The sequence below is a fragment of the Balaenoptera ricei genome, chromosome 2, assembly GCF_028023285.1.
Source record: "Balaenoptera ricei isolate mBalRic1 chromosome 2, mBalRic1.hap2, whole genome shotgun sequence".
NCBI classification, from domain to species: Eukaryota; Metazoa; Chordata; class Mammalia; order Artiodactyla; family Balaenopteridae; genus Balaenoptera; species Balaenoptera ricei.
This window is the reverse complement of record NC_082640.1, coordinates 8,511,697-8,537,398: the sequence shown is the minus strand read 5'-3', so window position 1 is coordinate 8,537,398 and position 25,702 is coordinate 8,511,697. Positions and strand designations below refer to the sequence as shown.

The following is a 25,702-nucleotide window of genomic DNA, read 5'->3' as shown; positions in this document are numbered from 1 at the left end:
GCCGAACTGGGAAGGCGGTCACATTCCCAGCCTCCCCTCGGGACTCTACTTCCTGCCCATGAATGTGTAAGAGCCCAGCTCGCCCTGGTGATCTGGGGCGCCTGGGGAAGCTTCCCCGACAAGGGCGGGGGGGTGCTGCTAGGACTCTATTTGGGGGCAGGCAACTCAAGATAACAATATGAGCCTGTCAAGCCCGGCTTCTTTCTGCAGCACAAAGAATATCAGGAGTCCTGGGGCTGGCAGGACTCTGCAGCCAGGAGCTTGCTGCGCTCAGGGAGGCAGAGAGCGAAATTAAGGCAGTTCTGAACAGTGGGAGCTAAACAGAGTCCCTGGCACTGCCTGATGGGCCCCTCTGGCCCTGGTGGACATTCCTCCTGGGACGAGTGCGCCTGTTAACTAAGACGTTTGGGGGTAATCAAGGCTGCAGCATTACTCGGGAAGGGGGTTCTTTCATTGGATGAAAAAGAAAGTTACTTAAACTCTCTGAGAAATGTCAAAAGAGGTTCAAGTTATGCCCGTAACATTCATAGTTATATTTGATGCATACTGTAGCCCCTTGTATAGACTGAGAATCTGAGTTTATTGAGCCTAAAGAAGGGTCAAACAGAGTTTCATCCTGGGAGTGGCCGATTCCTCCCCTGACCCTCCCTTTCTTCACCCACTCAGTTAAGGCAAATGCTTTTTAGGGTCTCATCCTAGACCCAGCATCCTCTCAACGGGGGCCCCTGACCCTCTCTGATCTGCTCACATTTTCTCCTTAAAGATGACAATTTCTGTGTCCCAGCCACCCGGCCCTGCTCTACCCAGGACACGGCTCCTCCCGGCTTGGCCAGAGGACTTCGCCCCTTTGTCAAACTGGGCTGGAATAAAAACTGTTTCTAGAATGGCTGCATGCTTCTCACAACCTGTTCTGCAGAATTTTACAATTATTTTGTCTGACTAATAGGGAGGAGGACATGTCTTTTTTTTTTCTGATTCCAGAGCTACCTCTTTTGTTCCCAGCTCAGAGTACATTTTGCTCTGAAGTCCAAGGAAAACGGTACTTCTTTTTCTCCTTTCAGGTCAGTTCCAAGGAAAGCAAGTCCTACATGAGCTCAGATAGCCTTGTGTCAGATCACAGGTGAAATGCCACCTGTGTAGTCGATTACTTGAGTCCCAGGTCTGAGTCTTATGCTCTTATCTGATGCTCTGCTAAATCCCTCAGTGAAATGTGAAAATTTCCTCTCTGACCCCCCCATTGTTAGATATATACAGATAGTCCACCTGAACTTAGCTACAGACACAAAAGCACCGGAACTTACAGCTCCTTAACCTTATAACCTGGAGGTAGTACACAGAACAACATGGCCAGACACATGCTCTGGACTCCGACTGCATCCGTTTGAATCCTGACTCCCCTATATCCAAACTGTGTGACCTTAGGCAAGTGACTGCATTTCCTTCAGCCTCAGTTTTCCCGTCTGTAAAATGGCAATAACGCTCCTCTAAGGTAGAGGCAACAGATCCTCGGCACGGTACCGGTACAAAGTAAATGCTCAATGAACTCGGATCTCAGTGCAATTCCTAGTTGTTCTTACTTCTCCCAAATCCTAGCGAATAAAGGAGATTAACTCCAGAACAACCGAAATAATTCTTAAGTTTTTTTTTTTTTTTTTAAACTCAAGCCCTGTTGTCAGGGTTTAAGACAATAAAGGTTCATGATCTGCATCCTGGAAATCTTCAAGGAAGTGTACGGATTTAGTGCCCTGCCCCCACCTTTCCTCTGAAGAGAGGGGTGAGTGGTAGATGGCTCGTCCCTGAGGGGGACCCGCAGCCCCTGTGCTGAACCCACCTGCCCAGGACCCGCTTCACAGGTGTGTGACCTGAGGGCCCCGTGCTTGGTTTTAACGTTCTGCTGTCTCCATCTTGAAATTCTCAATAAGACTGATCAACGGGCCCTGCATTTTCATTCTGTCCCGGGCCTGCAGATTATGTCACTGGTCCTGACCGGTGCTAATGCCACGGGCGCTGTCCTGGGCTGGGCAGCACTTGGGGGAAGGTGCATCTGATGGGCACACCTCCACAAGCTTTCTCTTTGTGGGTGTGCTTGCGAGCACCTCTCTTGGGCCTTGGGTCGGAAGCCCCCTCCCACCTGGTGAAAAACCCCAAAGCCCAACACTCAGGGAGCGGGGGGTTCCCTGGCAACCCCTCCCTCCCCGACTTTTTGCAAAACAGAATCCACGCCGGGCCTTCCCCGGAAGTGCTCCCCCATGCTGCTGGTGTGGAGAGCCTCATGTCTGCCAAGGACCGAAACAAAACCACCTGGGCTCTGTTGTGGCCCTCCCACCTGCTGCCCCTGCCCAGATTCCTGCTCTCTCGGCACTGAACCCTGACGGCCTGGCTCCTGGCGTCTCCCCAGGAGGATGGATGTACTGTCTCTAGACATTTCCAACAGCGGGTAGAGCAGTGGCTTTGCCTCATGTTTGCTCTAGGCAGGGATTTTTTTTTTTTTTTTTCCCCAAATGAAATATTGGGAAGGGAGGGAGGGAAGGAGGGCAGTTTTCCAGGACAGGAAGGTCCCAGGAACCCAAGAGGAGGTGCTCACGAGGGAACAATGGCCTTGTCCTTTCCCCCCCACTTCGGGGTGACAGGAGGTGTTGGGGAACAGGGGGATGAAGGCAGTTGGACGCCCCCACGCACCAAGGTGGGCTGATGGTGGGCACAGGGACCCCACCTACCACACCCTCCCCTCTGACGCTGGCAGAGTTGAACAACAAGCAGATAAAGAGCAGACGCTTGACCGGGCCTCCCTTTATGAACAGGGTACACTGGGCTCCCATGTGCTGGTTTGGGGACGGCCCCTGATGTCTGTGTCACTTCAGGGGAGCCTCCCGGGCTCAGTGCAGCCATCATAACCCATCATCACCAGCTAAAGACACCCCATAAAGACTCGCCAGACACACAATGATGGTTACAACTGGGCTAGAGCCCTTAGGATTTTGCCTAATTTCTATGGCCAACTCTGCCCAAGGAGGTACCTAAAAGCTCAAACACACGGTCTATCAGTAATCAAAGGGCTTATTAATACCTATGAAAAAGGCCTTTCTAATGCACTTCATCTGGGCATCTTTAAAAAGCAGATGTCTCTTCTGTGATCTTTTAGCATCCCCCCAAGAAGACCAAGTGGGAAATTTTCTTCTTGGGGAAAACGAGGCCCAGAGAAATTAGAGGAAAATGCCTAAGGCCACACAGCAAGTCAGTGAAGGAACCAGAAATAGGAATCAAGGGCACCTGGCCCATTACTCTAACCTCTAACTTGTTCCTTTCCCCATAGGTCCCCCAATTAGTGGGAACAGCTCTTACTCACTAATGGATGGTTAACTTTATGAGTGGAATGATTTTTACAAACAAGCAGCAATGTGACTCTAGGTAGGAAGTATAAAGCCACATCTTTTCCGTCCTACACACTGGATTTTCTTTCCTTTACAGGCTGTAAACGATAATACATATCACTCCTTTCTTGTCTCAGAGACCTGGGTTCTTCTGGTTTTCCATACAGAGATGCCTCAGTATCCGTAGCTTTCCATCAGGGACTAACAAACAACAAGAATCATGATTAAGAACAGCCTTAATAATTTGGCCTTGCCTGGAAAACAAAAACATAGAGAAACCATCCAGAAGCGGTTTCATCGAGAGTGTGCCTGTCGCCATGGCTGGTCCTGGATGTGGATTCGTGGCTTCTGACCCAGATGTGTGATTCCCAAGTGATCACAGCCCCTCCACTTCCCCTTTCCGGGCCCCAATGTCATAATGTATAAAAGGGGAGATGGGAAACGTTTATCCACGGAAAGCAGACAAGAGTGGCTAATAAATAGAGCCTTTGAGCCCTGCACAGCAGGATGCACTAAAAACACTTAACGAGCAGGACCAGGTTACTGGGTCCTAGTAGCTGCTCTGCCAGATTCCCACATCCTGTGTACGCTGAAGGTCAGGGCCAAGAAGGACTCATGTCCTGTTCTTTCTCAGTGGGTGAAGGCACAGCGGGGACAGGCAGAGGGGCCTTGGATCCCTGAGACTTCCTCCACAGCCAGTGTTTACTGGGCGCTAGCACAGCACGTGGGGTGGTGGGTGAGCTCTCGGAACGAGGCGGAAATAAAGGCTTGAGAGGAAGCCCGCTCTAGTGGCTCTGATTCTTGACCAGGACTTGGGGGAGCCTCGTCTTCCTCCTGTCTCTGAGGCTGAGTCACCAAGCCTCTTAATGACCTCTCTCTGAGTAACTTCCTGCTGCTTCTAGAGGGACCATTATACTGAATCCCGGCAGCCATCTGGCCAGTCCCCATCTCCCACAGATAAAGCAAGGCCGGGGTGGGGGGCAGAGGTTAAATAAGTAATTGATGCCGGGCCCACTCTTGGGACTTCTGTCTTGGGCTCTTTCTAACACACCAGGAGGACCCGACGATGAGCAAAAACAGAGTTGTTTCGAGCCGATCTTGAAGTGATCACTTCTCCAAAGGCTCTTGGCTGCCTGCCTTCCAAACACCAGCAAGGAGTTCTCTCGTAAGAAGAATCAGACTCACAGCCAGGAATAACCTCCGAACTCAGGATGAAACATACCAACTAAAAAAAACCCACTTCCTGATTTCATTTCTGCTCTGTTCACCCTCTAGAAGTAGGGCTGTCACTCACTCATATCCAGGTGTATTTATGCACTTCGGCGAATAAAAATGAGCTGCCACACATCGTGAGGGATACAGGACAAAAGGAATCACTCAACCCCAACAGGATGGACTTGAATTAAAATGGGAGCACAACACAGAAACCCCAAGCCTGCACGTTCAGAGAATTTTATCAGGTGTCCCCTGATGAGGCTTTACTGTCACGCAAGAACTAATTCTAGGGAACAACAGAAGCAGCGCTGTTTTTAGCGGGTTAACACCATATGTCAGAGGTTTCTATATCAGTTGCATGGGTATTCAATACATTTTACCTTATGCTCAGAAAAGAGAGAAACAAGGCCCTGGGGGTTTAGGTAACAACCAATCCCCAATCCTCTTCCAAATATGCAAGTTGTGACGTCTACTTTGCATGAACCTATGCTAATAGGACAGAGAAAGGACATGACGCCTCACATATGTTTATATGTGTAAGGCGCCTACAACCTAGTTGGGAGCACGCGACATACACAAAGCAGACTGTATCCACGATATAAGAACTAACTTCATGATGGAGTTTAAAACCATCTATAGCTTCAGGCTTTTAAAACTCTAGGGAGGCACCCCACCAGCTTATGAAGATAGGTCTCATGCTTCTGTTTCAGAATCAACATTCATGACCATCGCTGACAGTCTCCTGGGTTTCGGTTCATCGTTTTTAGCGATGAGAACTCTGACTTGGAAATCAGGAGGCCTCAAGTGATAGTCCTGACTTTGTAAGTCACTCTTTATCTTGGCTTCCTTTTCCGCATAAGGAGGGGCATGTCTGTGGGCATTCCTGCATCCTAAGCACGGGTTGAAGGTCAGCATTGTAAATCCTTGGAATGCCACCCTGCTACTCTTTATTTTTAAATTCCAAAGTAGCTTGTTTTAAACATTTCCTACTTATGGGAGACAGTACAGAATACCGTTGTCCCTCGGCATCCTCAGGAGCTTGGTTCCAGGACCTTCCTCGAATACTAAAATCTGAGGATGCTCAAGTCCCTTATATAAAATGGAGTGCTGTTTGCATATACCCCACACGCAACCTCCCGTACACTTTCAATCATCCCTAGGTTACTTACAATACCGAATACAATGTAAATGCTATGTAAATAGTTGCTGGCACTCAGCAAATTCAAGTTTTGCTTTTTGGAACTTTCTGGAATTTAAAAGTTATTTCTGAATATTTTCGATTCGCAGTTGGTTGAATCCACAGATGTGGAACCCGCAGATAAAGGAGCAGATTGTTCTCCTGATTAAAAGCACGGTTTTCCAAGTCACACTGTCTGCCACTTGCTGGCTGTGTATTCTTGGCAATGAAATTTCTTCGTGTCTTTCTTTTCTCGTCTTTGAAATACAACTCCAAACAACGCCGGTTTTACTTTCGCCGGGCTGCTGTATTGATGAACTAATACATACGAAGTGCTTCAAGTGGAGCCCGGCATGCAGTTAGCACTCAAATAGCAGCCGTCATGCTCTCTTCCTGCCATCGTTCACACGCTACTCTTCATGTAAAAAAAAGTTCTGATTACTTTGAACACGTAGCCCAAAGCACAGGTTTGTGCATTTTTTTTTTTTTTTAAAAGATGGCTAATATGGTGCCATGGGCATTTAAAAAAATGTTTTTTGTTCCTTGGATTTTTCACGATGCAAGTGTAAGCCTAACCCAGCTTCTCCTTCATCCACTGGAGTTGGTGTTTGACGCATTCTCTTCGGATTCTTTGCTTCCAATCCTTCTCCAGTCAATTCCTGGGTCCACCACAATTTTGACCAGAGTCAGTTTGGACCACTTTCCTGCTATGACGGTTTTTGGCCACTCGCCTTGTGGGAACTTAGTGCCCTGACAAGGGATCAAACCGGTGCCCCCTGCAGTGGAAGCACGGAGTCCTAACCACTGGACCGCCAGGGAAGTCGCCCTGCTATGACTTCTCATCTCACAACATTCGCCCAGAGAGGAAAGTACCCTCCTGTGATACAGCTCAGCAGTACCCTGAATGGGCCAGACTGGGATCCAAATCAGAGCCTCCAAGACAGCCAATCTATGTCAAGATTATTAGCTCACAAAGTGAGCCTACCAGTGTCCTCAGGACCTGCGTTGAAGGAAGGCTCCCTGGCTTCCACTTTCTTCCAAGAGGACCACGTAACCCAGCAAAGAAAACAACAGCTAATTTTTCTGCACAGCCAGACCTAATGGAATCAAGATGTTCTTCCGGCCGGCTGCCTACTCCTCAGTGTCAGACCACAGGAGCTCTCAATTGATTGGTTAACTCAGTGACAGATGCCCAGAGCGCTGGGCCTTGACCTTTTAATGGATGGCCTCTTTTTAACCCATCAAAAACCTTTTAGCTTCCTTTGGCTTCAGAGTCGTTACTAGGGGAAGACAGAGGGAAATAAGATCCACAGATATTTAACAGGCCTCCGGAGAAAACAGGCCATTTTATTTGTCCCCACTGGACGCAATTTCCTTTTAATTTTCTCCCTAGGGGGGTATCTCTCTGTATCATTTTCTTGTGTGTATTTTGGCTTTTCTTGGGGAAGAACCTGACCATAAAGCTTTGGCAAATGTAAAATCTTTCAAGAGAAGCTGAAAGTGTTTTTCCTTTCTTATCCTTGGCCTCCTGATGGAATTTTCTTCCCTCCTCTGTGTGCCTCTGGGGGATGGATGCGAGTTAGTATCCAAAGGGAGAAAGAAGCTGGCCAGGGATTCACGTTACCTGAGTCCAGCTTTGGTTTTTCTAGCAATGAGCATGGTGGCCCAGTTTGGTGTGGCTTCACTTCTCTGGGCTCCAGCCTTTCCTTTAAAAACAAAAAACTTCAAGGCTAATCACACCTGTGAAGACTTCAGTGAATGGGATGCTTCAAAGAGGGAATTAGTCTGAGAAGTAGTTGGTCCATCTCGGGTGGGGAATTATGATGGGCCATTCCACTTGCAATGGCAAAGATCTCTTCTTGGATTGCTGTAAGGGTTTTTGTTTTGACTACTTTGGAGGACAGACTTTGGGGAAACCTGTATTTTTCTATATTTCTCTTGCGGGGGGAGAGGAGTTGGCAGTTATCAGTTGTCTTACACCTGGTGGCCCTGCCCAGAGGTGCGGCATCACAGTGAGACCCTGAAGGGGGCTGGCTGAAGCCGTGAAAGACGGGGTAGAATGCAGAAGAATGGATTGGCAATGAGTTCTACATAAATAAAGGTAAACAATCGTAACTAAACCCCTGCTTAATCAAGCTTAAAAAAAAAAAGAAATGACAATACTCTGTTACACTGTTATCTGGGAGACAAAAGTTAAAAAAAAAAATTAGTCAACTAGCAAGGGCTCTATGGGGATAATTATTTAAGAGCAGCTTGTGTGCACTTTAAACTACCCAGTGCTTCAAGGGTTGGCTCATCCTCTTGGGGAGGGGAAGGCCTTGCAGATCCTGGTCGCTGTGTGTACCAGGAGAGGGGCAGACCACTGCTGCGGAGACGGCAGGTGTGAACCCCAGGCTCTCCTGGTTGGAGAGTGTCTCAGGGGGTGTGGAGGACGGAGAGGCACGGGGCCAGGGCTGGGAGGCTTGCTCGGCGAGTCACACTGCTGCCGAGACCACGTGCGCTCTAGCCGGCTGCTCTGTGATGGTGGCCGCAGCCAGCAGGAGCAGGGAGGCCGGTGTTAAGCCGCCATCTCTGCAGCTGGCACCCTGGTTGACTTTGGTCATCTCTCTCTCTCTCTCTCTCTCTCTCTCTCGGGTTCCTCTTACTAAGCAGTGCTGTATCTGCTCCACCTTTTAGCCTTCCCAGAAAGAAGAAACATGAGGGGATGTTTTCTTAGAGGTAAGGACAGAAATTCTAGAATTTCTGTCTTCCCAGGAGGACTGCTCCTATTTCAGGCTCTGCCCTTGTTCCATTTTCCTAGAGGAATCCTGAAGTGGGCAGGTCAATATGGGGAAGTGTGAATTTGGGGGAGAAGGGGTGAGGGCAGAGGAGGAAATGGATACTTTTCAGCAGCCTGCCCTGAACCACTTTCTTTCCATGACTGCTGTCCCCAACCACCCCCCCGACCCCCGCCCCGACTTAACAGCCCTAACCTGGGCTAGTTCTCCCAGAGATTCATGTACTACCCTCTGCCAAGCAATTCGCATCCTGTGTCACAAGCGTCTTTTTTACTCAGTTATCTTTCCTACCCGACTCTAGGCTTGTTGAGGGTATTTTCCTGGCACCTAGCACAATGCCTGGGGCATATTAGACATTCAGTAATTGTTGAGTGACTTAAGTGAATGAATGAAAAGCTCTATGAGGTAGGTATTATGGAAACCAAAGTTCAGAGAGGTTAAGTTACTTTCTCCAAGTCACACAGATGATAAATGGTGGCACATGGTACTTGAACCCCCAGGTGCTCAAAATTCAAGTAACTTCCGTGCCATGAGGAACCACCAGCCCTTGAACCTGCACATCTTGTTAATACATTTCTAAACTGCACAGGATATGGCAACAGGGAAGTGGCAGTGAGGGCCAGCCCGAGAGCTGCAACCCAGGAACCACAGCCCTTCCTTCTTCTGGTAGTTCTGTCTGAATTCAACTCTCCTCTGAAGTAAATGGGGGAAGTTACGGTCTCCAGGAGCTCAGGGGCTCGAGCTGGCATCCTAGTACAGACCTGGAGTGACTCTTCATGCCATTCCGCTTAGAAACTGCCTCGATTGGCTTAGGGCTCTTTGACAGGCATGATCCAGAGCAGGACCCTCCTGGTAAGAGTCCCCCAGCCCTACCTGCAGGCGCTGGGAGGGAGAGCTTGACACCGTTCTGGCTGTGCTAGGGTTTAGTATTAAATAGGTTCACACTTCAGGAAGATCAGTTCAGCCTGGGTTTCCCCTCTGAATCATGCTCATTTAAAAAAAAAAAAAAAATCTCACAGAACTCCCTAAGTATCGTATAGCTCAGCAGAAACAAGCTGAGATTCCCTGAGACAAAGCAAAGGTGACTGGATTCAACAAGCAGGGTTTCTCAGCCTAACATTTCCTGCTTCTAAGCAGAAAAGGCATCCAGATGAACTGGAATAGTTCAGTGGTCTGTGTCTTCCTGCAATTCACTTTCGACATATAGTTCCTAGCAGCAATTTGGGTACTTTCGCTCCAAGAGACAAAAAATAAAATCAAGAGACAGTCTAGATGGACTGGGGGGGAAATTTTATGCTTTTTTTTCCCCAATCAACAAATCTAAGCTGTAAAAAGCTCTCATGCCTCCCTCCTCCCTCCCTTTCTTTACAGACGTCTGGCCTTTCACGTGGAGCTTTCTCCAACCCTTCCTTATAGGAGCTACACTATCCTATCTCTGAGGCCACTACACACATATACATGGAGATGACCTCAAAATTAGTGGTAGCTTCCAACAAGCTAGTAGATATTCTGCTCTGGCTGCTTTTGTTCATGTAACCAGTATTTATTATCTACCATGGGTCAGGCACTGCGCTACCAGCAGGCATGCAATAGAGAAAAAACAGACAAAAGTCTCTGCACATTTTTGTGAGGGGCCAGGTAGGCAAATAAGAGAACTATACAGTGAGGAAGTTAGAGGGTAGCAGGTTCTGAGGAGGCCAGGACAGGGGTTGTCACAGTTTATAAAGCGGTCGGGGAAGCCTTCACCGAAGTGACAGCTGAGTGGATACCAGAAGGAAACTGGGGCAAAGCCGTACACCCATGTGAGGGAACACAGGAAGTGCAAAAACCCAAGGCACCATTTGTGTGTGTGTGTGTGTGTGTGTGTTTGCTATGTTAGTGCAGAAAATGCTGACGTTAACAGGGAAAGATGGAATCTTATTTAGCCATAAAGAGGAATGAAGTTCCGATTCATGCTACAACATGGATGAACCTTGAATACGTTATTCTACATCAAAGAAGCCAAGCACAAAAGGCCACAAATTCTATGATTCCATTTACACTAAACGTCTGGACTAGGCAAGACCAGAGAGAAAAGCAGGTTCGTGGGGCTTGGGGAGAAATGGGGAGTAGTCAAGAGCTCCCTTGAGGCCTTTCCACTGTTTTGACTGGTAAATCCTACTCTGTATTAACCCTTAAATCAGAAGATGCTCTTTGGTTAAAACTCAGTAAAACTAATTACTTAAAAGGAGCCAGCAGTCCAGGCTAAAGCCCCCTCATCCCAGGGCCGCCCCTTCTCCATAAGCAGCCCCCCACTCCCCCTGGTCGGATGGTCCTCCTATAGAGCTCTCCTCTCGGGTCCCCTGGGGTGGGCTCTGCAGGTGCCAACTGACCTCCAGCCTGACCGCTTTGGGCTGTCATGGCCGAGGCACCTCTGGGGGGTGTTATCCACCACTGCCATGTGAGCAAGCCAGGGACTGGGTTTCAGATGGTTTTTCAACCCTCACAGCTCCAAGCATCAGCTCAATATGTATCAGTAAAGATATATACGTGTGCACGCCCATGCACAGGCCATTCACTCAGCTGTGCCTCCTGAGCCTTGATACAGGCAGGGCTGGGGGCTGGTTTACGGTCCGGGAGGCCTGGAGAGACGGGCATCTGGAGCTCCCCTGGCTCTTTGACCTCCTAATAAAAGGCCAGAACAGGGGCACCCATCACAAGGAGGCTGGGTCTGCCCTGGGTCTGCCCACGGACCACACTCAGTGCCCGTGTACGCTTTCCAGAAAGATTCTCAGGATTGACGAGGAATCTTTCAAATCCCCATGAAGCATCAGAAACACCTGTTGCGAATGCCAGAAAGACCTGGGTGCCGGGATGGTCTACAGGTTCACTGGCCGGGGCTCTCTGGGGTTGCCCCAGTTCTTAACTCAGCACAGTTGGCCAGGAGTTATGCCATCGGTGGGTGATGCCACCACGGCACAGCCAGAGCCATAGGATATGACAGTGATGTACTGGCCTAGACTTTATGATGATCGATCTCATTAAAGTGAGTAGTGAGCAGACCACCCAGTAAGACAGGCAAAAACCAAACAAACAAAAGGGCCAAGAGCCCGTTTCACGGGTCACCCCCCTGGCTCGAGAGGCCACCATGTGCCCTGGTTTGCTTGGGGCAGCCCAGTTTGCCTGACGCTGGGGTGTCATCATTAACCAGTGCCCTCTTCCATTCTCAAAAGTGTCCTGGTTTGGATATTAAAACCCTATGGTCACAAAAATAAATATACTCTATGATTCCAGTTATATGAGATCTCTAGAGGAATCAAATCCATAGAGAGGGAAGTAGAATGCTGGTTGCCGGGTGCTAGGGCTGGGGAATCACTGTTTCACGGAGACAGCTTCAGTTTTGCACAAAGAAAACGTTCTGGAGACGGGGTGCACAACAGTGGGAATATACCTAATACTTAACCACTAACCAGTGGTTCCAATGGTAAATTTTATGTTATGCATACTTTATCACAATTAAATTTTTTTTTTTTTTTTACATTTAAAAAAACATTACTGTTTACGTGACTCTGAAACCTCTCACCCTCCATTGGGGTATGAAGTGTTTAGGAAGGTGGAAACTGAGGGAGGATTTGAGAGGGAGAGAGGTGTGCTGTCAGCTTCCCTGACCCAGAGGGGGGGACGTGGAGGATACCTTCTGCAAACCTAGTGAGAAAAGGTTCACTAGGGTGGCCTGGAGAGCTTGCCAGGTGTCTCCTGAAGTTAAGGGCCACCTAAGACTGTCCCTGGTTCCTGCTGACATCTAAGTCACGAGAAGTGGGCTGCTAGCTGCCCTCCGAGGAGCTGACGGGGAGATTGAGGCAGTCCAGCTGGGAGAGGGGGCAGGATTTAACTTTAGACCAAGTTTGGAACTTTGGTTGTTATCAAGGACCGGACACTCTCATTTCTTAACAAAATTAACTTTGCTGCTTAAAGCGACTGCATGACTCTGTATTACCTGGGAGTGATCAGAGAAATCACGGGCTGCCTGCGTTTCCCTCTAGGGAAGAACGCTTTTAAAAGAACGGTGGGAGGTAGAAGAAATGTGCCTTTTTGAGTCCCAGGTGGTCGATGTTCTTGTTAACCTGGCCAAGTCTTTGGTTTTTAAGCCAGAGAAAACCCATCAGCTCTTAAGCTACGACTGGCTCAGGGCTCACTGGAGTGGGCGGGGATTCTGGAGGCGCCTCTACTCAGGACGGAGATCCAGCAACAGCACTGGGTTTTGATTTGCATCTGCAGATTGCACCCAAGGTCAATGGGGCGCCCCGAGTAGTGGGAGTCTGTTTCTGTGAGTTATTTAGAAGCTCGTCAGTCTCAAGGGGGCCGCTGGCCTGGCTGTGCGGGTGTTTATTTGCATGTGATAAACACAGACTGTTGAGTTTGACCCCTACTCTCCGTCCCAATCCACGTGGCTGTTTATGGCCACCCTAGTGCTGTCACACGAGGAAGAGCCCCGGGAGACCTCACACCCCACACAAGGGACAGAGATCCCCAGCTGGTGGGGGGTGGGGGGGCTGGGAGACTATTTTTGGTTGTCTGCTCAGATCTAGCTGGCACTTTGGCTAACGCGAACAACAGTCAAAGACAGACAGGGATTTACCCACTTAGAAACTGGCATTTTCTCCCTCTACCACTTTCTTCCAGGAAAATGTTGCTTTTCCTTTTATGAAGGACTCCCTTCTGGCTTTACAATGAGCTTGCCCCTTGCTTCATTCCTCTCCCCTGTTTCTCCTTTCCTGCTTCTCTCAACCTCAAGATTCCCCATCACCTGTATCATTGCCTTGTTGATGAGGAAACAGGCCCACGGACGCGACTCAGCTTGCAGACCCGGAGCTAAAAACTGAGGGGGCTTGACCACCAGGCCAGATATCTTCCCACCAGATATAACAGTAGGAGGTGGGCGCAGGAACAGAGCACCCAAAGGGTGATGCCAGGTCTGGAGATTAACCCTTGCACCCAGAGAACATTTGGGTGAGTTCTTCAGAGTAGAGTGTACCCCCTCTAAGAGCTACCTCCAAGCATGTCAGCCCAGGAGAGAGCTGGACCTGCCTCTCTTAAAGGAAGAGTTGCATTTCTCTCCTCCCGTACCTCCACGGAGAAATGACGCTCACGTTATAGCTTCTAAGGATTATCCACCTGGATGGAGGCATGCTTTTATTTTCTGCTCACGGGCATCGTTTTCAAAAGGGACAGTCTGACACCAGCACGAGTATTATGGAGACAGTTTCAACAAGGATACAAGTAGGTGTCCTTGGAGGGGTGGCTTACTCAGGACCAGGCTTGGAAACGGCCTCCAGAAGAACCTGTGGGAACCAAGGGACCCTGGGTTCCCAGATCCAATGACCAAGGGAAAAAAAAAAAAAAAAAAATCAATCCTCTTAACAAAGGGATTCTGTTTGCTCTTCGTGGTGATCCTGCCTCTTGTCTTCAGCGTAAAAGAGACTGTAACGGTATTTGCTATGTCAAGGGCAACAGCGCTTTTATCTTGGGGAACAGGCAACTCTTTGAGATGTAAACATATTCAAGACGAAGATAACTAGACTATTACTCCTGTTTTAGAGTCTCTACTTCACAGACATAAAAACAGAGGCACAGAGGGGTTAAACAAGTTGTTTATCACAACTCTGAATACCCTGGGAGTGAGTGAATAGCCCTCAAATTCCTCCTTGGTTGAGATTTTGAGATTTATTTTGCGCCTTTAAATGGATATGGAGGCCACTGGCTTATAAAACATCTTTTTTTAAAGGCATAACTGTTACAAGAAGGAATTTGATTTAAACTCAGACTACAATATCTTAACAACAAAACAACAAAGTAGGATCACAAAGAAAGTTCCCGTTACCTGTGTGTGGAGCAATGATCCTCAAACTCTGTAGCCTGTCTTCAAATCGCCTCAAGGGCTTGTGAGAACACACACTGCCGAGTCCCAGCCTCTGAATTTCTGAGTCTGGAAGTCTCAGGTGGGGACCTGGAGTTTGCAGTTCTAACGTGCTCCCAGGTCATGTAGCGGCTGCTGGTCCGAGGGCCATACTGGGGGAACCACTACAGGAAAAGCTCCTGCATCGGCCAGCCTCTCCTTCAGGACTGAAGGATTTATCCTCTCTCCGGGAATTGCCCTCAGCTGTAGAGAGCCATCTTGCCCAAGGTCACAACCCCACGCCTGTGGCTCACCTGTATCTAATGATTGGTTGATGCTGGGCTAAGGCGATGGGTCTGATGATTGACGGCCCATTGTTGCAGCTTCACAGCTTTCCCTAAGGTTGTATCCCAGCTCAGCTTCTCCCTCTGCCGGGTCCTGTCTCCTTCCCTTTGCTCATTGCTGTTGATTCCAGACCACTTCCCAATACACTTCCTGTGGAGAATCCCTAACTCTGCTTCCCAGGGGATGCAACACTCGGAGCGGAGTCCCTTAAAGTCACCTCCTTGGCAAGACCACCCCTGACCATCCCCCTCTTCCTTACTGATTGGTTGTCTCTTCGTAGAATTCAATACTCTCACACTCTACATTACAGATTTACCTAATGCGATCATTTGACCGTCTTTGCCACTAGACTCTAAGCTCTTTGAGGGCAGGGACCCGTCTCTTTTGTTCACTGTAACACCTGCAGGGCCTCAAGCAGGGCCTGGCTTACGATAGGCACTTGGTAATTCTCCTACGGGGTCCAGTTTATTGGAGAGGATTTCACATTCAACACCTTCTACTGGAGCTGGTCTAAAGCTCTAGCTCAGCACTTTCAGGGGACGGCAATTCTTGGATGGGAGGAGAGACTGGGGTTCCCGTTCCAAAGAGAGAGAACTCAGCCATGCCTAATACACGTGCTTTGAGGAGAGGATGTCTATTGTCTACTGATGCTTTCAGAAGAGCGTCTCAATCTTCCTAGAATACAACTGCTTTTTTCTTTCTTGGGGAGTTATTTTAAGATGGCAGACGCTGGTGACTCTCTCTGCCCCCCTCCCCTGCCCTGCACCCTAGCATCCCTCCGGCAGGCCTGCCCCTCAGCTCTGAGGCTGGCTCTCCTTGATGACCCATGGCCAGGGCCTGTCACCCACAGGCATGGAACCCTTCCTGGTCCGCTCAGCGCTGAGTGAGGTCTGAAGGAGGCAACAGAGAAGCCCTTCGTTCGATCTGACGATGAAAAAGCAAAGGCTGCAAAACGCTAGGAACGCTAAAAGTAGTCCGTGGAGCTCTTCCTCCCCAGAGAGCCTAGGGTGCGGTTTCCCAGGGGAATACAGATAACGGAATGAGGGAGGCACCCGCCCAGGGCCTGCCGAGGCAGAGGGCCCGGCAGCCCGACGATGAGTCAAGTGCATCCAAACAGAAGCTGAAAAATAAGTTGGCAAAGCACTTAATGGCGTGCTTATCACGCTGAATAATTCAGCAGGCTGACTGCGCTGGGAGTCGGTTCACGGTTAATGGAGTATTTCCTGTAAATATTATTTTCTCTTCCTGTTTCATCATCTCATCCAGTTCAAAAATCTTTACTAATCTGGGGAAGTGACAGCAATGCATCAATTCTCTGAGCTAATGCCCCCAATTCTGAAATACTCTTAGGAAGCATAGGAAGCTACATTGGCTGCTCTGGGGAAAGGGGCGACCACTTACTCTGGTTCCTTCTCCTAATGTCTCAGAGGGGAGCCCTCTGTGCACCTAATTGTGCACCTAAGTGAACATAAAAGCGCTCCTAATTGCACATCAAATAAATAAGTAAATGCTGTCTGCTGAATACGTAACAAGGACCAGCAGTACCATCCTTCCCCCCATGGAGAGATTTCATTAAATATAGGCTGGCGAATGGGCTGCAGCTGTAGATGATGATTTACAGATATCGAATACGCCTTCTAGGGAGGTTTTTTTGGAGTTACGTGTTTCACACTGTTCATTCTTTAATGCGTATATTCTCTGACACAGCCTGCAGGACAGATCTTCATCCTAACTCTTCCTGGCACCCCATTCGGAAAGCATTTTCTGTTGTAAATGATAACGTTTTCTCATGATTCGATGGCTGGTCTGGCCACAGGTTTGGAAAGTGCAAATTCCAGCGGGCGGACAGAGAAGGCAGCTCAGCTTGGCACTGATGGGGGTTGAGTCTTGAGTGTGGGAGAGGCGAATCGCCCAAAGCCTTTGGTCCTGGTGCTACAAAGAAGAGGCAGATTGTCCCAGAGATCAGAGCTTTCGGACTTTTCCAGGCTCTGATCTAAGGAATGCAAGGTCCTCCTCTAAAAGAGGGAGCCCTTTGTGATCGATTACGTCCAGCTTTATTTATCTCTGCCCCAGCTGATCCCGGTTCTGCAGGAGTTAATAAGCAATGCCTTTTCAGTACATATCATTTGATTTTCACTCAAATGTTCTCAGGGAAGAAGAAACACTCTTGCTTGTACTAACACAACTATCTGAGACTGACGAGCCAGCGGCTCTGCGGCGTGTCCCCACTGATGGTCACTTTACGTAGCTGGCATTTGCTCTTTTTTGATGCTTGGGTGTCTTTCCTTGGCCATAAGTGCAACCTAAGATGAAGCTTGGGATTTACTTCAAGTTCCCAAGTGCTGGTCTGACAATGTTTCATGATTCCCTGAAGCCAACAGGACAGTACCTGGTGGAATAAAGGACCTCTCACCTGCAAAGAGCTCCGTTCCTACACACGCAAACACACGCTAAAAGGGAATGTGGTACATAGGAGAAAACAGGGTAAGATCATCTATGTAGCTGCAAGGTTTTTCTTTCTTTTTTTCACCACTGTGACCCTCTTTGCACGTTTTTCACCATTGCTAAACCCAGACAGTTAGACATGTAAATACTGCCATTCCTGTACTCTTGATACCTCACTCACAAACGGTGCCTAAAATTATCACCCCAGAATCATGGGGAAGAAGAGAGGCACGTTTTGCAGTGTGATCAGCATTTTAGTAGGAACAAGAGTGCAGAAATGGGGAGGCAGGCAGAGTGAGAGGGAAAACATCACTGGGTGAAGGAGGGAAATAGGAGGATTTAGTGAGAGTTGATAGGGGGATAGTTAATATCATAAAAATTCTGCAATCTGTCCTTGGATACGGTTTGGGATTCTGTCTGATCTTTTAAAAGAGCTCATCTACACAAGCAAGGGCCACTATCCTGGTGTATGTGGATGTACTGTATATTTTAACTGTTTTTAGTCCTATGTGTGGGTTTTTTAGGGATTTGGGGGGCTATTCTTGCACCCATCATTCCGAAATACTTCTGAAATTGGCCTTGAGCTTCTGAACATACACAAAAGCCAAAACGCCCTCTTTGGGTGTCCACATGTGTCTCGCTGTTCCTGACACATGTGCCCTGAGGGCAAAGAAGCTGTCTTTTTTTTTTTTTTTCTCTAACATCAGCAGCTTGCATTTTCGGCTGTGCTTCTGCAAGGCCAGGCGTCTGTTTAGAAGATCCAGGTAGCAGATAGGGGCGCGTGATTGGGAGGGGCCTAGGATGTTCTCCCTACTCCGTGGGTGAGGGACCCTGTGCTTTTACTCCATCCCCCCCAAAGCCCCCAGGGCTTCAGAGTGAGGATTAAGCAGTTTAGGGTGGACTCTGCCACCGGCGTGGCAAACCGCACGCCACCCGGGGAACTTGGAGCAGCTACGGGGCCGCCCGTTTCTGGGCAGTCATCAGCCACCCACCCCCCCTTGTCTGGTGGCCCACGTGGAAGCACTTGAGCGCAGTCTCGTAGGAGGCGCGGCGCCGCTTGCTGTGTGCGTTATCTGCTGAAGCTCTGCAGCTGTGGATGCCAGACAAGGCCTCCAGGCCCTCCGAAGGCGAGGGAGTCGCTCGCCCTGCCCCTGCCTCTGCTTGAATGTTGGCTCTCAGCACGGTGGTACCATGTGACACAGCTGCTGTAACTGGGTCAGAGTGTCAGGGAGGCCTGTGCCTGGGCCGGAGGTGCAGCTGTTGCTACAAAAGGGCCTTCAGGTGCCCAGAACTGGGCGTCACTCCCAGTTTCCCGAGCACTGCCGGGGTCCCGGGTGCCAAGCTCTGCCTGGCCCTTTTTGCGAGGGTGTGGTGCCGCCCGGAGGGTCACCCATCACTCGGGGCCGGCCCGGACTTGAGCCCTGTCCCCAACTCCTCGAGGGCAGAGGCCCTGCCGGACGCACCTGCTGTGCCCGGCTGACCCTCCCCGACTCTGAGTTCGGAAAGGAGGCCCGCGGCGGTGGTTCTCAACTCTGCCCGCACGTCGGAATCAGCTGGGAGGCTTTCTAAACGGTCAGCGGCCGGGTCAGAGATGGCGGAGGGTGGGGCCAGGGGAGACTGGGGCATCTCTTCATCCTGACGGTTTCACGTGAGTTTCTGATTTTTAGCTGAAGACAGACTGGGGCACTCGTATGTGCTGTGCACCAGTGGTCACTACCACGTGCCCGCGTCTCTTTAGGTTCACAGGTCCAGAGCCAGGGAGTGTGCCCTGTACATTCAGGGACTCACAGGTGCCTTGCATGAAACAGAGACGGCCTTTTCATGAAGGTGATGACACTGGCTGTGAGCGGAAGGAAGAGACGTCCTGCATCCTTCCCCTGCAGCTGGGACCTCTCACCTACGGCTCAGGCGAAGTCTTTAGGGCCCATGGCAGGTCTCAGCAGAGGCGGATTCCCCTCGGGCTAATGAAACTTTGGGTCTCTTCCCCTCGTGGGCCCCTCCCCTCCCCCCACCCCCCCGTCCTTCCTTCCTTTCTTCTGCGCTAGGCGGCTTGTGGGATCTTAGTACCCCGACCAGGGATCGAACCCCGGCCCTGGGCAGTGAAAGCTCTATGTCCTAACCACTGGACCACCAGGGAATTCCCGTCATAGGCTTTTCAAAGGCCTGTTCTTAATTTTATACGTAGATTGCACATTCATTTCCTAAAGACGGCTCCCCAAGTTACAGAAGGGCCAGGGTGTCCTGGTCCCGGCCCTGCCCTTCTGCCTCACAGGGGATGTCACGATGGGGAACTGAAAGCCACTCACAGCTACTGTCATTTTTCCAGCGTGCCGAGTGCCTCTCCCGTTCCTCTCTCTGTTCAGTCTCTGGTTCGAAATTCTTGATACTGTCGAGCTCCAACTGAATACCCGCTGCCTATCTGCCACCACTACCTGGATGTCCCATCGGCCCAAAACTCGGCATGTCCTAAACTGAACTTCTCTCCCCTTCTCTTATATCCCAGGCTTTGGTCAATCGAGAAGTTGTTCTAGATTCTCCTCCTGCTCCAACGTCCACCCTGTCGCCTCCCGCCATTGATCAGTCACATCACCTTCTAAACATCTCACTTCCAATTCCCCTTCTCTATCCCGGGCACGGAGAGCCACCCCCAAAGCCACGCCACCAGCTCTGGCCTACACTAATGTAACGATGTCCCGGTTGGCAAGTCTTGCCCTGTATCACTCCACTCAACCTCCACCAGGTGCCAGGACGATGTTTCTCTGACTACGAAGGTCTCATGTGGTCACTCCTCTGTCTCAAAGATGAAACCCTCTTAGCAAACCCTCAGGATTCTGTTTGCTGGGGCCCCATCAGCCTCCCCTCTGGCTCCTCTCCCACTACGTTCCGGCCCCAGCGGTGCTGTGTGCTTCTCCATCACGCCACGCTGCTCTCCTTCACGGCGCTTTCATGCACACCTGTGTGCCTCCTCACCCCATTCGTCCATCTGCAAAACCTCTGTCCCCCCTTTAAGACTCAGCTCCTACTTTGCTGCCTGTGAAGACGTTTCTCCTTAAGCCCAGCTGATGACTCTCTCCTTTAATTCCCCACCAACCCTCACACAGACCTCTCTTATCTGTAAGATGCAATTACCACACCCCTCTCCCTGATGTCCTGCGCAGGTCCTGAAGACCTGATGTGTGTCTTAATTATCTCAGCACCTGGTGGTCTGCCTTGCACATAACAGGTATGCAATAAACATTTTTGAATGAATGACTAATGACTCTGATGGCTTGGTTGTCCCTCAATTAGCAATAGACTTGAGAATCCCAACTACTTCCTTAGAGGCCACAGAAGCGTACGTTATTTTAAATAACTCAGTTTGAATAGAGGCAATATCCGGAATAAATGTGTTGACCTTTTAACATTTTTAATCCACTGACCTTCATAAATTCAACCAATGAGAGTAAATTCTCTTATTCAAAGGCTGATTATTCACATGTTGCTCTTCCTACTTTTCCATATTTTGAAGTCCGTTTTGGAGTCTGACAAGAATAGTTACAATTTATTGAGCCCTTGCGCTGTGTCACACCCTGCGTTTTACATATATCACACACATCAAGCACTACCTCATTATCTCTCAAATCTTCATTAGCACCTCAATTAGAGAAACAAAGCAAGCTTAAACATATTAATAAATTAAACTGAACACATACCGATACTTGTAAGCACGTTTTTCAAATACATTCAGAGGGAGAGAAGAATTCAACTGTGGGATGTTAATGAACTCCACTGTAGACTCCAATCGTCCAAGCTGGCCTTGGTCTCCACCAGTGTGGGCCATCAAGAGCTGGATACATTGTAACCAGGACTGGGTTAAAAGATCTAGGAGTATCCGTGGCTCTTGGGAGCAGAAAAAAATGGCCAAGCAAGTTGGAGAGAGGGGACAGTGGATGGAAGAAGAAGGAAGGAGTAAAGAGAGAAGAAAAAGCACAGAAACTTACAAAGGTCATAAGGGAAAGAGGCAGAGAGGAAACAGAAAGAGTGTGGAAGAAGTACAGACCCAGTGACTGAGAAAAACAAAGAGGGAAAAAATAAGAACGCAGAGTCCAAATCACGTCCTACAGCAGGGAACTGGAGGGGTTTTGGAAACAGTCACGAAACAATGGTCCCCGAAACGGCCAGGTTCCTACGGAACTGTCCCCAAGGAAGCATCCCTCCATCATATGCTCCAGATCTTTTCATAGAACTTAACTGACTGACTGATCAATTGAGTGAAAATCCTCCTCAACACAGGGCCATTTTTTTTTCTATCAATTTAATAAAGAAACTGGTTAAAGGCAGATGTTAACTGGATAGACTACAATAAGCTCGGATGTGTAGTGTGGATTTCAATCCTGTTCGTGGATAAAGAAGCTTGGAAAGCATTATGCAATAACATAATGAACCTATATTGCTTTCTCCCTCCGAAAGCAAGTGTGGTTTTGATAAACTTTTAATATGTATTTCAGGGTCTGAACCGCATACCGTCTCCCCATTTTTCTCTGCCGGAGGAGTTGAATGACAGCTCTCACCTCAGAGATATTTTTCCATTATAATTTTTCAATTTGTTCTGGTCTAAAAAATGTGTGGAAACAAAAACAGAGAAAATTCAAGCCCTGTGTCCTCTTCAAACATTCTGTTTTGGCTTCACTGTGAGTTTGCAGACTCCTTTCTGCTTCCCTCTCTTTTTTGGCAAATGACCTTATTTCTTCCAGATTTCTGATCACTTCTAATATGCCAGAAAATATTTACTGGATTTGCAGGAAAGCCTCTCATGCTTCTTTAGTTTTCACCTCTTTTGGGCCTACAATCTCTTCTTTTAGTTCCCCTCCTCCAAAAAACAAAAAACAAAAAAACAAAAACAAACCTTTGGGAAAACTCAGATTAGCCTCGGGATTCAAGAGAGATGTTCTCAAGCACACAGCACCCCAGGAAACGAAGGAACAGGACAGTCTCTCAAAGTCCTCTGGTCCATCTGCCCTGGGTGAGCTGATCTAGTCTTCTTACCTTAAATAATTTTAACAGCTTCCGTTTCCTTAGTGATGGGGAGGAAAAATATTTCCCCAGGGGACGCAGGCTGGATGACTGCAGAGGAGTTTGCATATACCCACAATTAGCAGGAGACCAGGGGGTGCCCAGAGGCCCTGAGGCTGCACGGGGTAACATGTTTAGTCACTTCTCTGCCTGTTGCTCCCTCCACCTGAGTGCCATCCTCCCACAAAGGAGAGCACGCTTACCTTCCTGGGCTTGACTTTATCGTGGTAGTCATACTGGAAGATGCCTTTGTAGCTCAGTCCCAGCCACCACGGTATCCCCTGCTTGTCCTAGGACATCAAAAGGAGTACGGGTAAGCATGGGACCAGACAAGAAGACAAGAACCAAGAGATCTCCCGGTTCACCTGAAGACAAAGGGAAATGCAAATTCCTTGAAGTGGACGGAGCCCACCTCTCCGTGCCTTACCTTAATGGGTGTGCCCTGTCATCAAAGGATGCTCAGTAAAGTGACTTAGACAGTGCCCTGGGTTGGGGACCCAGCTCTGCTCCTAACCAGCTGGGGTCCTTTCCCCCTTTCTGAGTAAGAAGTGGACGCCTTGTTCTTTGTTCTCCTTCTAAGACTTTAGGTTTTCCGAGCTGGGCCCCTCACCTACTAACAGGGAAAATCTGAGAGATGCTGAACATTCTAACAGAATGACCTTCTGAGCCGAGAAACTGTCATCGACTGTCAGAGCTGGAAGGAACCATAGAGACTACGGAAGCTGACTCCTCTAAAAATTTTGTCTTAAAACATTTTATTTTTTTAGTGCCGTTTTAGGTTCACAGCAAAATTGAGAGGAAGGTACAGGAGTTTCCCATGTACTCCCATCCCTACACATGTGTAGCCTCCCCCGTGAAGAACATCCTGCACCAGAGTGGTACCTTTGCTGCAAATGAGGAACCTACACTCACCCGTCTTAATCACCCGAAGTCCATAGTTTACCTCAGGGTCCACTCTTGCTGTTGTACATTCTACGCGTTTGGACAAACGTATAAGGGCATGTATCCATCATATACGTAGTGTTACATAGAGTATTTTCATGGCTCTAAAAATCCTCTGTGCTCTGCCTATTCATCCCAGCTTCTGGCAACCAGTTTTGCCTTTTCCAGGATGTCATAGAGTTGGAATCATACAATGTGCAGCCTTTCCAGATTGGCTTCTTTCACTTAGTAATATGCGTTTAAGACTCCTCTAATTTTATTTTTTTAATTTTGTAGCTCATACATGCATATTTATTTTATTCCTACCAGAACACTGGAAATGCTCTCAAAACTAGCTCAAGTTTTCTATATCACTTTTTCCCCCTATTTGAATAAATTTATTTATTTATTTATTTTAAAAGTTTTATTGGAGTAGAGTTGATCTACAATGTTGTGTTAGTTTTCGGGGTACAGCAAAGTGAATCAGTTATACATATACATATATCCACTTTTTTTTTTTTTTTTTTTGGTAGCTTCTTTTCCCATATAGGCCATTACAGAGGATTGAGCCGAGTTCCCTGTGCTATACAGTAGGTTCTTATTAGGGACTCCTCTAATTTTATAGACAAAGAACTCATGCAAAGGTTGCGTCCTACTCTACTCAAGACCCTCCCCTTCCCCCCAGCAGGCCAATGGCAGTGCAGGGTAGGCAGGTGCTCGTAAGGTGTGTATCCTGTTCACCTCATGAAGACAGTGGCTAACTGGCAGGACTGCGGAAGCAAAATCGAAGCTCAGACACTCCGGGAACTGAATTAAAAACACCAATACCATCTTTATTCCTCTAACAGAGACCTCTGGCTCCCCAGATTGTAAGTTGTAAATCTACATTCAAGACTGTTAATTAGAAGCTCCCACATGCTAGGAGTTGACAGTGGGCATATCAAACAGCCTTTCCCTGGATTTGTCCTAATTGCCACATGCGTGAATGATCTAACATACCCCACGGTGGATGTCTTGAAAACTCACAATTGGCTTCAGCATTTTCAAATATATGTGGGGCAAGAGTTAGTTCAAGGTAAGCACAAAGGTAAAGGGCCAAAGAAATACATTTTGAATTTTTACAAAAGTTTCTGAATTTCTTTAAAGGTATAAAACCCCTGTCTCTGGAAAGTGCCCGGGTGACTGCAATGGTTTCAGAGAACAGAACAAGAGGAGAGATGAAGGCGACTGCAATTTCAGTTTGTCGAGGTAAGAGCTCTCATCACACCGTGAAATGTGGCATTGTGAAATTTACAAGGCCACCAAACAGTGAGTCTCGATATAGTTAATTAGGCTCTTTCTCCAAATAGATAGGAGAGCAATCACTCACGTCTGGAGATTCCAAGAGCCAAACACACAGGCACACTTGGCACTTGGAAAATCGCAAGGTCTGCTTCTGGCCTCTAACAAGCTGCAAAGGAGCATACTTCTAAAGTTTGATTGGAAGGCAGAAAGCATGCATATCAGAGGTTGCCTTTCTGTCAAGTTCTAGGGCTGAGGAGGAAATGGAACACAGTAAGCAAGTAAAAGACCAGATGAGGTTTTATCTCAAAGCCTTCTCATCTAGCTGTCTCAAGCCATCTCAACAGTCTTCCAGCATCTAAAAAACTTCTGTGGGCTAGCTGAAGAAGCAAATTTCATAATCTCTATTTTAATTACGAGCGACGGAGGTGAGGTCAAGCTAAGAACAAACAGCAAATCAGAGAATGGAATGGAGTCGGGGATTCTCGAGTTCCTGGCTCCCATTCCTGAATGCAGACCCCTTTGCTAAACATCACTGTAGAATATCTCCACAACTGAGGGAGAGACTCACAGTTTGATTTCTGTGACATGCCTCTTGTAATAACGTCAGGACTACTGCCGGACCCTTCTGTTTCCTTTTTGGTAGCAAGATGGCAAAATGGACATGGGCTCCAAACTCTCATTAGCAGTGTAAGAGTTGAACCCTGGCAGCCAGAAAGGGGGATTCTGAGCCTCTTTTCATGATCAATTCCATTTCCTTTTGGGGAGCTGACTGCCCACTGGCTTCAGTGGCCACATCCCAGGGCACAGCCAGCTGTACAGGGGGTAAGTCTCCTTAGAGGATCCATCCTTCTCATGTGGGACAGAAGATAGCCCAGGAGGCCAGGTCACACTTCTCATGACAGACTATAGCTTAGGCTTAAGCAGGGCAGGGATGGCTGTGATGGTCCTATGAGGTCTGTGCATCATGGTGAAGAGGGATGAAGAGCTTCTGTTGGTGGGAAGGGTGTTGGAAGGACATCAGGAAGAACTGAATCACTGCAGGCTCTGATAGATCCTGGGCTGAGCTGCTGGGTGGGACTGCAGTCCCCATACATGCCTCATAACTGAGCTCCACAATATCATTCTGACATTTGTTCCCACCATGGAAATGTGTACATCCAACTACTCAATTCAATTCTCAATAATAGTACTTGGTACATATTTACTGGGTATCTACTAAGTATCAGGCACTACACTGGGT

General features: G+C 48.4%; 1 protein-coding gene across 5 annotated transcripts in view; it reads right to left on the bottom strand.

Annotated features, from left to right (window-relative positions):
• FRMD4A (FERM domain containing 4A) overlaps positions 1-25,702 on the bottom strand; it is a 491,624-nt gene that overhangs the window by 62,872 nt on the left and 403,050 nt on the right. For all 5 annotated transcript variants that reach the window (XM_059910391.1, XM_059910396.1, XM_059910410.1 and 2 more), the window contains exon 11: positions 22,461-22,547. In XM_059910391.1, the coding sequence (XP_059766374.1) occupies positions 22,461-22,547 (87 nt within the window). The remainder of the gene's footprint in view (positions 1-22,460; positions 22,548-25,702) is intronic.